Source organism: Sceloporus occidentalis, unplaced genomic scaffold, assembly GCF_023333645.1.
Source record: "Sceloporus occidentalis isolate IW3139 unplaced genomic scaffold, rSceOcc1.0.p SCAF_4, whole genome shotgun sequence".
Lineage (NCBI taxonomy): Eukaryota > Metazoa > Chordata > Lepidosauria > Squamata > Phrynosomatidae > Sceloporus > Sceloporus occidentalis.
The window spans coordinates 71,220,989-71,232,380 of NW_028316984.1; the positions used below are offsets into that span (position 1 = coordinate 71,220,989).

At 48.6% G+C, this 11,392-nt stretch overlaps 1 protein-coding gene across 1 annotated transcript; it reads right to left on the reverse strand.

The window, feature by feature from the left end:
* Positions 1–1,832: 1,832 nt before the first annotated feature.
* On the reverse strand, positions 1,833–10,367 carry LOC149313981 (inhibin beta B chain-like). Its single transcript, XM_089523050.1, has 2 exons — positions 9,800–10,367; positions 1,833–4,654 (listed from the first exon to the last, which is right to left on the reverse strand). Exons 1-2 carry the CDS (start codon positions 10,365–10,367, stop codon positions 3,879–3,881), a joined length of 1,344 nt encoding a protein of 447 aa, XP_089379176.1. The 3' UTR covers positions 1,833–3,878.
* Positions 10,368–11,392: the final 1,025 nt, after the last annotated feature.

An 11,392-nucleotide genomic window follows, 5' to 3' on the forward strand; every position in this document is an offset into this window, starting at 1 on the left:
AAAGCATTCAGATACCAAAGGGTGAATAACTTGTGGCCTTCCAGATACGATTGGACTGCCATTCCAATGGCCACAAGCCAACATAGTGGAGGAGCCTAGCAATTCAGTGATATCCTTCCTCTCACCATCAACCAGTGTTTAGACAAACATGACAAATACTAGTTTGTGTGATAAAGAAGTTATTTTCGCAGGAGAAACCACACAGGAGGAACATTGTTGACATACCTTTCCTAGCAATGTGGTCCCATTCTGACTCAGGGTTTCTGTGGTTTATTGTTGTTGTGTACCTTCAAGTTGACTCTGACTTGTGACAATCCTATACTAATCTTGACAATATTTATTCAGAGGCATGTCATTGCCTTCCTCTGTCTGAGAGAGTCTGTGGCTTTGATTCCTAAAAATCAAAGAGCTGGGAAATTGTACAATTAGTTTCCGTGTGTAGCCACAAATAGAGTGGCCCAAATTCTGCAGCACAAGTGTAAGATTGTGAGTGGCTGCAAGATTAGGTCCTTCCTGGATTATAAAGACCAGACTTCATGAGCATTGAAAAGATTGGAAGAGAAATTCCTTTTGTCTGCACTTAGGCTTCACTTCAGCAAACCAAAATACAGACAATATTTTGCTCAGAAAACAAGCACATGACCAGTTTCCCCAAGGTGGGAAATGGTTGGTGCCCCTCTTTACACTGCATTAGCCTTCCTCAAACCTGCACCTTCCCAATGTTAGACTTCATTTCCTATTATCCCCTGCCAGTATGCTGGCTGGGAGATTCTAGGAGCCATACTCTGAAAAAGAAACCTTTTCCAAGTTCTATTCGGGCTACAGAATGTGACAGGGAGGCTTTGCATGTATTAGGTATATGCCCTCCAAACTGCAATGGGGAACCTATGGTTTTTCTGATGTTATTAGACTACAACTCCCACCATTCATGGTTATGATACGTGGAGCTGATAGCAACAGAAACATAATATCAAATGAGGGCTAAAGTTTCCCCAGTCCTGCCAAAAAATTCCAGCCCTGGAACTACTGCCCAGTTCTCCCTGGAGAATCTGTGGCTGACTTTCCTGGGTTCTACAAAGCAGACAGAGCTATGTGGAAAGCATTCCCTGAATGTAAAATAGTGTAAAGAGTATCAGCCCAGTCCTTGTGGATTATTTCATCCCTCAACTCTTTATAGAGGATTCATCCTCTTCTGCAAGGGACATTCCAAAGAAGACTAAGAAGGGTGGATAGAGAACACAATACAAACCTTTTCTCCATTTATCCTGCTTTCTTGCCAAGGTGACAGGCATGACTTGTGTGACCCTCCAGCAGTTGTTGAACTGCAACATACAGCATTGCACACTGTTGGTTATTCTGGCTGGCTGGGACCAATGGGAACATTCATCCAGGTACATCTGGAGGGCGACATGTTCCCCTCTCCCTGCCAGGGGGCACAAGTAGCCCTCCAGAGGTTGTTGAGCTGCAACTCTCAGCCAGCATTCTTTACCACTGGCAATGCTGGTTGGGGCTGCTAGGTGTTCAAGTCCAACAGGATCAAGAAGGCTGCACATTTCCTACTCCTGCTGTAGGTTTTGCTCCTTCCAAATTGCAGCACTAGCCTTGTGCGACTTAACAAGCCATAGGCAAGCCCTGTGAGTTTCCTGGCCCTCCTCCTGCTACAAACAGCAATGCATTCAAGGTCCATTCAACAGTGTATATAAAGCATGCTCAGTCAGCAAGGCCTTGATCTTCCAAGCTATGGATACTTTTAAACAAAAGTTTCTCAAACAGGCCAGTGCAACTGCAAGAAGCCGCTGCGGTTCCCAAACTTTTTTTGTTTCTGTTCTGTTTTATTTACTTAAACTGTACACAAATGTAAAATATTCCGACAGCAAATCTAAGTGAAAGTTGTTTGGTATTTAAATTATTATGGAACAGAACCTACAAGGGACTTTATTAAACAAACAACAATTGGGTTTTTCTTTCCTTCTTTCTCTTAAAGGATGTACATCTTATAATGTCCACTACGTATGATGGCATAGAAAAGACACTGACCAAACACAATGGAATCCATTTTGCACCCTGAAAAAGAACTGTTAGGCCTCACAGGAGAGTGTTCAGTATCATTACATGATATATAGATATATGATGGCCTTGCCATCTGATAAAAATTACAATTAATATGCTGGCCTCTTTGGTTCCAAAATTTTATGTATAATACATTTCACTGTATTCATTATTATCACTTTTTTTTGCTGCTATAAAAATAACCTTTTTTTTCAAATGGCAGTTTCTCTTGACTAAGTCATGCAACTACATCAGTGCAAACATGAAAAGCAATCATTCGCTTTTTTAAAAAAAAGAAGCAAAAGATTTAATTTCAAGTATAAAAAAAATATAAAAAGTACCATCTCATTTCAGTCCAGTTTCATCTAGTATGGGTCAACACTTTAAATTGCATAGCTCATGCGGCACTTGTTTTTAACCTAGAGACAGTGAGCAAGGAGAAGTGCACCATCAAGTACCAACCATTCAAGGCATAGAAATCTGCAAGTGCTATAATAACGTGCGTTCAAGCAGTTTATGAGTGTTATGCTATAGCATGTGGGGGTAGGGGGGTGTTTGAGCTCTGCAGCCATCCTTGACATATTCTGGGAAGGGAACTGGGAAAACAAAACAAAAACCGTCTTCTCTTACATACAATCTCTTTCTCTCTCCCCAAGATTGGTTAGGTGCTACTTAGGTGCGCTGCATCTCCCTCCCCTGAGCCAAGGTAATTCACTGCCTGACTATAATTTCTTTTTAGGGCTCATCAATGGATTTGTGCTGTCGCTGGTGTCTTGTCTCCCTTTCCTCCTTCCCAACAGCTCCAAAGGGGCTCTGATGTTCCCCTGCCGTGGAACACTAATGGCAACTTTTGATATTGCCAATGTTTCTGAGAACATGAAGACTGTTTATAACCACAGTAAGCAAAACAGGGACCAAGAGGGTGGATTGGGGGGAAACAAGCCCTTTACAGATGGCTGAAACTACAATAACAGTCCACATGGGGCAGGTATAGGAGCATCTAATGGTCCATTAAAGCATGAAATCATGCCAACATATCATTCAGAAGAAATACAACAACCATTTTATATTAAGATCACAACATCTTTCAACCTCTCTCTCTCTCTCTCTCTCTTTTTTTTCCTCTGCTTCCATCAACATTCTACCCTGGAAGTGCTATAGGCCATTTGTGATTCTTTTTTCATAATATATATATGTACATTATGTTTAACATCAAGAGGAAGGGCCAGTCTTGCCATAATCAGGTAACCTGCTACTTCCTTCTTCCTTTTTTTTAGACCTTAGAGGTGATGGTGGTCGTTTGTACGTTTGGTCATTTAAATACCTGTGTATGAGAATATATTAAACAGTTTTCTTTTCTTGTGCTTCCCACTGGTTTCATTCAGAATCCACAGCTGGCTAACAGAAGGAAAATGGCTAGTGGGCCATCCATGTGTCTCACTGGAACAAATTTACACTCACTTGCGGCCACTTGCTTCCCTCCTCCCAGGTGAATCATGCAACTTGCGTGTGCGTGTTGCTATGTGTACATGTGCTTGGGTGTGTGGGTGGGATATAAGGTACTTCATAGCATTAGTTTATAAGTGGTAGCTATTTTCATGTCCAAGATCCACAAACCACCACTGTCTGACAACAGAGTGAAATGGTATACATCTTTGTTGTTGTAGTAGTTGTTGTTGCTGCTGCTGCTGCTGCCATTGCCTTTAACATCCCTTCCATGCCTGGAAGGAAGAAATACAGCAAAAACACCCTCTGTTTCCATTCAGTTTTGGAATCTTCTCTCACCTCCCTCCCAGTCCCCTCCCCTTTCCAACGCACACCCCTCCAAGTCAGGCACAGCCACATTCTTCCACAATCATATTGGGGACGTCCCTCTTCACGATGTTGTATTCATCGTCAAAGTACAGCATGGACATTGTGCTAAGTTTGGTTGGGATGCAGCAGGAGTTCACGGTCCCTGGGTTGAGCCCTCGCATGCGGTACTGATTCACTACTGCGGTGTGAAAAGAGGAAGCAGAGCCTGGGACGCCGGCCAAGTAGGACGGGCAGCTCCCTTCACAGTAATTCCCATAGTAACCCAAAGGCGCTATGATCCAGTCATTCCACCCAATGAGTCTAAAGTCAATGTAAAACTGTTGCCTGCAACATAAATTGGTCCTGCCATCACACTCCAAGCCTCTTTTCCGAATTCTGTGCTTGTTGTCAGCCAGCCGGGCTTGCACGACTAGAAAGGGCCTGTGAGATTCATCCCCGGGGTCCACGTAAATTGGCAGCACTGAATACTCTTCGCAGGCCTCACACTGAATATCCAAGTTCAGTCTTCTCTCCCCTTTCTCAAACAGAGCCTGGATTGCTTCTGTCATGGGAAATGTGTGCCAGCCACTTCTTTTCAAATCAACTTTCTTTTCAACCACATTCCACTTGTTGCTAGTGTCCGAGTCTTGGAAATACACTTTGACTCTTACTTTTCGCCGGCTGCCTTTCTCCAAGACATATGGAAGCAGCTTCAAGTAAAGCCACAGGCTGGCTTGAACCACAAACAAATTCTGATTCCCTTCATTGGAAATGAAGAAATAAAGACGCATTCTGGAGGAGGCCAGGTCATCTAGGATAGCAGAGAGAAGGGAGGAAAAGAAGAAGAAATACCATTAAATTCCTAAGAATTAGGTTCTCTCCTCCCACCACGCCTCCCAAAAGGAAAGATCTGCAGCACATTACTAAATGCCTAAAATAACATACATAAATGACCAAATCAGAAAAAGAAAATCAACCATCGGCTATGAAATGCAAAGTGAACTCTCAGGGCTTGCACCAGTGTTTAAAAACCTATTTCAAAGTGAGCTCCCAAAGAGAAACTAATCAGGCTATTGGGATGGGGGTGGGGAAGAAAGCCAGGGCCTTAGAAATCAGTATACAAGCAATTACAGCCTGATAAATTGAGAGGCATGAAAGGAACCCTGTGAGCACCTGGATAAGGGCTAATTAGGTTGGGTTTTTTTACGTGTCGGCCTGGCAAAGGCAGCCTTCGTGTATAATTTTCCCAGAAAGCACTGATTGTTAACAATGAGACTGGTTTTTTTGCACAGAAAGGATTTGGTTACAGTTTAGATTTAGTTCTGTAATCTCACCCAGCAGCCCCATGATGATGCTTGGGAAATCATCCACTTGACATAAACCTAGTTTTTAGCCAGGTTTGTCAACCTGAGTCTGGAGAGTTTCATTTCAGGTGTCAGGGTGGAAGCATGCACCGCTATACCAAAATATCCCATAAACATTAATCCAGAGAAAGGGTTCAGGCTTAGCCATATCCTTCAGATGCTAACTTTATATATGCTGGTCCTTTCAGTGGTAGCAGTGAGGTGGGGGAAAACATTCAGCCTTGTTGGTTTTCACCGGTATGTTACAACTTGCCAAGAGGGCAGGGCTCCGGAAGCTTTGATAGTTGTGTAGAAGAGAAGAAATTTAGCAGGTACTGACACTCTGTCTCCCACACAACGCTTAGAAGTGCAGGAGCCCTGTTCTCTTTGGCACATGGCCATTCCCAGGCACACTGGGCCGGAGAGAGCTTCTCCTCCAGGTAGATTTTAAAAGTGAGGTTCTATTTAACCGCGGGTACAAAAGGTGAAGCCCAGACACTGATTTCTTATAAGTCTCACTGCTTTGCTGCAGGAGTTAGTGAGCAATGCTGGACTGCACTCATTGCTTCTACACACATACATAAACCCAGGCCCCTATATCAAAGAATGTAAGACAAAACCAGCTGCTGTAATATCTGACTACTGTCTTCTTCGTTTATATATTTATAATACAACCAGTAAATGGGAAAGGCTGACACACATGCCACCAATACTTCCCAACACAAATACTTCCAAGCCAAACGCTGCAATCCTGTGCACACCTGTCTGGGAGTAAGTCTCAACTAATTAAACATGCAAAAGATCAGACTGGCTCTGGGTTTACTGAATATTCTTCATTCCATTTAATTCAATTCCATTTCATTCATTTAAATTTAATCAGTTAGTTCTATGACTGCATTTGTCATTAGCAGCAGAACAGTTACTCTTAACCTGCATTTTCTGAGAGCATGGTAGACAAGAATACTCTCTGTTATGTTATGCGTGCTGTTTTTAATATTGAATTAATTTATATTAATATAATTAATACCATTTGTACTCTATAGAGAGGAGAAGATAATATGTGGGCCACCCAATGACCTTGGACTACAACTCCCATATGTCCCAGCCAGTACAGCAAGGGAAGATGGGAGCAGCAGTCCAACAAAATCTGGAGGGCTTGACATACACAGAATACAGAAATTTGAACAAGCAAACATGGACAAATACTCTGATCAGGGAGACTGAGGTAATAAAGTGTAAGTAAGTACAATTGTTCTTGAAGGAGATCTGCCTATCTGCCACTTCTCCATTCACCCAGTGCAGCCATTCATCATCAACCCATCTTCTGCCCTTCAACAGGCAACACATATAGTGGTTTTCAGACTTTCTCGTTTAAAGTTTGCTAAAACCCTCCTGGCTAACTATCGTAGATCCCTTGCATTGGATTTAGGGGTATGTAACCAGCATGGTGTAGTGGTTTCACTGCTTTGACTCCCCACTTGGCCACGGAAACTCAGTGGTGATCTTAGGAGGTCACACTCTATGAGCCTCAGGGAAAGGCAAAGGCAAACCGCCCTCTGAACAAGTATTGTCAAGAACATCCTGTGATGATGTTGCCATAAGTTGGAAATGACTTGAAGGCACAAAACAACAATAAGCTGTAAGCTATATACTTGAGAGGAAGGAACTGGGAAAGCCACCCCTGAGTACTCCTTTACTAAGAAAACCCTGTGAAATTCATGGGGTGTGACTTGAAGACACATACACACACACCTTGCACATTCATATGAGCATAGTCCATAGCATCAAGGTGGGCAAAGTGCCACCCCCCAGACTTTTGTTGGACTCTCACTCCCAGCATTTCCTCACCACTGATTATGCTGACAAGGAGTGTTGGGAGCTGCAGTCCAACTACATCCAAAAAGCTGCCATCTGCTCACCCTTGCCCTACATGAATTGAGAACATGACTTAGAACAGTAGTTCTCAATCTTTAACACTTCAGCTCCCAGAATCCTTGTGCTGGCTTAGACTTCTAAGAACTGGGTTCAAAAACTTTCTATGAGCCCAAGGTTGAGAACTGCTGACTTAGAGCACACCCTGCTACCTGCTTCTCTGTCTGTGCCTGCAAGGAACATATCCATCCGCCACTGCTATTCTCACTGCTGAAACTCATAAACCAACACACAGCATTCAGATTTCTCTGACGCACAGTTTGAAAACTACTGTCTCTAGTGTGCATTTTGGTGGATTGGTGAAAAGACTGAGAAAATTATTTGTTCAATCAGATGAACCAGGTCATTAGCTATAGAAGGTCATTGGCTACAGAAGGATAAATATAGAATGGGAAAGAGGGATGGGAGGATAGATCTGGGATCTTGAAGAAGAAAACCACATCCCAGTTGGATAAATCACAGGTGGCTTTCAGTGTCCTAACCTCGAGCATCCTTTGAGTTGGACGATAATCCTTTTAGAGCGGACCCACTGAAATCAGTGGAAATAAAGTTAAAATCTAAGTTAGCTGTGACTTAAGAAGTCCCATTTATATCAGTGAGTCTACCCTAGGTAAGACTTAAATTGGACTAAGCCCAGAGTCTGGAAATGGTGGAGGCAAATAACCACCAAGTGGATTATAGAGACATACAGTATCAGGAAGAGTATGTGAATATAACAGAGAGACAAATTTGGGTAGATACTGCTGATGAGTGGAGAGGAAAACTGCACCGAATGCCATATGCAATGTTTAGGCTGAGTGAGAGAAAGCAACAGAAGTTACTGTATACAGTAAAAATAATGTCTGGGGCAAGAAATAGATGGATAAATTCTGTAGTGATTTACTACTCTGTGCACACAACTGGATGGACAGAAGGTAGACAGGTAAGTATGGAAGGTGTAAATAGAAAACAGTGCAGAGCTGACACTTTAAGGACAAACTCACGCTTAGCCAGATGGAAGGGATCGCCAAGGGGGCAATTTATGAACTGAGAATTAAGATTATATGGGAAATATAGGTCAGGAAGCAGGGTTAGAGGGGAGGAGACCAACAGAGGAGCTGTATGGCAAAAATGGAAGAGAAGGAGCAGGAGCAGGCCCTTGTCTCTGCCCTGCCACCCTTCAAGGCATAGCTGGTGATTTCCCCCACTTTCTGCACAAGTTAATGTTGGGTTAATGTTCAATTAGCCACATGTGACTGAAAACAATCCTGCTTTTGCAGGATATTCCCAGGATCTAAACCCTGTTTCTCCACAGGATTTGGGCACTTTGCCTCCTGTGTGATAAGGTCCTATGTCTTTATCTATACTGCAGTTTTGTAAGCTGCTTTGAGTCCCGGTTTGGGGTTTGGGGCGAGTGGGATATTCTATGGAAACAATGTGGGGTATTAAATATATAAATAAACAAAAACACTGGAGACTGACTGAGATGGGGAGCACAAGAGAAAGAAGAAATAGGATGTTGACAGGAAGGTGGATGTACAGAACAGGGAAATAAATCAGGGCATGCTGGTGTAAGACAGTGACTGGTGTGCCAAAAGGGGCACAAAAGGAGAAGGATCCATGGGCACAGAGGGAGGTGGGGAAAGTGGGGTGGTACAGAGAGTGTGGGAAGGGAGGGATGGATGGATGGATAGATGGAAGGAGAAGAGGTCTCACAGCATTAAGGATGGAAAGACAGATAGTCTCTAGGTCACTGGAAAACGGAGGGTGAGGAAAAGATCAAGTGGGTGCATTGAAGGAACCAAGATGAGTGGCAGGGGAGATAGTAACTGGATGGGGGTAAGAATAACACTTATGTGTGAATATGGGGAGAGAATGCCCCAATGGATGGGGGATGAGTGGAACTGGCACAGGTGGCACAAGGACTGGCTAAGTCAAGGTGGGCAGACAGGGAGGGAAACCAGTGGCCAGGGTTTGGGTTGGGTTTTTCAGGCTATGAAGCCATGTTCTAGAAAGGTTTTTCCCGATTCCTCTCTTCCATGCCAGCCACAGATGCTGGGGAACGTCAGGAATCAACTCTTCTAGAACATGGCCTGAAAAACCCACAAGAAACTATGGCTGCTGGCCAGCTGTGAAAGCCTTTGACTTGCCAATGCGGCTGGTCTTGGGATGTGGGGCAGGTCAGATCGGGGCGGATGGCAAGAGAAGCAAGCGAGAAAGGCAGGGGAAGAGGGGTGACCTAGACGTGTGGGAAGGGGCGGAGAGGGTGAAAAGAGCCCCCCGGGGAAGAAGGCTGGCGGAGGAGCCAAGTGGCGGGGGCTCCCTCCCGGGGCCCTCCTCTCTGGGCCAGCGGCGGGATCTCGCTTGGGCCTCTGCCGCTTCCCAGTCTTCTTGGGATGGCTTTGGAGAGACCCTCCATCGCGGGAGTGTGGCTGCTTTAGATCCAGGCCGCTTGGCGGGGTTTTCAGCCTTGCCTTCTCTTTCCGAGCCTTCCTCTGCGAAGCGCTCTAGAAAGGCAGGGGAAGAAGCCAGCTCCCAGGCAGAGGGGCGCCAGCAGCCAGGAGCCGGCCTCGGAGGGCCCTCGGGGAGGGAGGGAGGGAGGGAGGAAGAGGGGGCTCCCGAGGGCCAGAGGGGGGATGGGGGATGGGGCTCCCTCCGGCCTTCCTGCCCTGCCCTTCCCCGGGGGAGGGGGGGGTCCCCACCTGTCTCGGCGAAGCTGATGATCTCGGAGGCGGCTCCGGTGGCGTCGGCGAGGTCCCTGTGTGTCCCGGGGGGCCCCTCTCCGGGGGCGGCGTGGCTGGGCTGCCCGTCGAGGCTGGGGATCTCCAGGCGGCCGTCCTGGCGGAGCCTCCCGGCGTGGAGCTTGCGGAGGGCGGTGACCAGGGCGGCCCGGGGGACGGCGTGGGTGATGTTGGGCCTCTCCCGCAGCTGCAGCCGGCTCAGGATGTGCCGCTTGACGGCCTCCACGAACTCCCCCTCGGGGCCCTCGGGGCCGGGCCTGCCTCCCTCCTCCTCCGCCGCCGCCGATGATGCAGGGCCCTTCTCCCGCTGCTCCTCCGGCTGCTCTTCCTGGAGGAGGGAGGAGGCCGAGGCCGGCGCCGCTCGCCGTCGGAAGGCGCAGGAGGAGCAGGAGGAGGCCGAGGGGCCCGAGGGGCCCGGGGAGGAGCGGGCCGAGGCCAAGGGCAGCCCCAGCGCCGCCAGCCCCAGCAGCAGCCCCAGCCCCAGCAGCAGCAGCCAGGCCCCCGGAGGCCCCCGCGCCCCCGGGGCCATGCCGCCCCACGAGCCTCGCAGCGCAGCCGAGCCAAGCAGCGGGCGGCAGCGGCCGGGGCTCCCGGGGGCCGAGGGGCAGCGCCCTCACTCCGGCAGCAGCAGCGGCGGCAGCAGCCCCGGCGAAGGCATCTCCGGCCTCGCTCCCCGGCACCAGCCCCAGCAGCAGCAGCAGCAGCCTTCAGCCCAGCGTCATCGGGCAAGGGCCCGCCGGAGCCCTCCTTCCTTCGGCGGGGCTCCGGTCGGGGCTGGAGCAGGAGCAGGAGCAGGAGGGCCGGGGGAAGGCTGGGCCCCGAGGGGGACCCTCCGGAGGAAGGCAAGGGCCGGGGAGGGAAGGGAAGCTCCAAGGCTAGGGAGACAGCAAAGGGGGCAGGAAGGAAGGAAGGAAGGAAGGAAGGAAGGAAGGAAGGAAGGAAGGAAGGAAGGAAGTGAAGGCAAAAGACAAGGGAGGAGGCAGGGAAAGAAGGAAAGAAGTGAGCCAAGACCAGAAGGAAGGGAAGGGAAGGGAAGGGAAGGGAAGGGAAGAGAGCAGGCAGGAAGGGGCCAAGAGAGGGAAGGCAGGAGGGCAGGCAGTCCAGGGGAGGCTGCTCCGGGGCTCCTCTGCGCGCGAAGCCCGTCCAAGAGCGGAGCCTCCTCCTCCTCCTCCTCCGGCGCCGGGGACTCTGGCTCCTTCCTCTCCTCTCTTTCTCTCTCCTTGCAGCTGCCCTCGAGGTCCTCCGGGGCTCTCCCGGCCGGAGCAGAAGAAGAACGCGAAGAAGACTAAGGCGGCAGGCAGGCAGTCCGGCAGAGAGAGAGGGAGGGAGGGAGGGAGGCCGGGAGGAGGGTCGCGCTTGCGGGAGCCCAAGGCGGGGAGAGCGCCCGAGGGCTGGCGTTGCGCTGGGCCTCCCTGGCCCTCCGCCTTCCTCTCTGTCTCTCTCTCTTGCCGCCTTCCTCCTCCTCCTCCTCGGGACCCGCCAGAAGATCCTGCCCACCTTGGGCCACCTCTCCTCCGCCCCAAACTTTTATACCGGCCTTTTCTACCACGTGGG

Coding starts and splice junctions, on each gene's coding strand:
- LOC149313981 (XM_089523050.1), bottom strand. CDS start 10,367: ATGGCCCCGGGGGCGCGGGGGCCTCCGGGGGCCTGGCTGCTGCTGCTG. Junction 4,655..9,799: donor CATCAGCTTCGCCGAGACAG/GTGGGGACCCCC, acceptor CTGCTATCCTAG/ATGACCTGGCCTCCTCCAGA.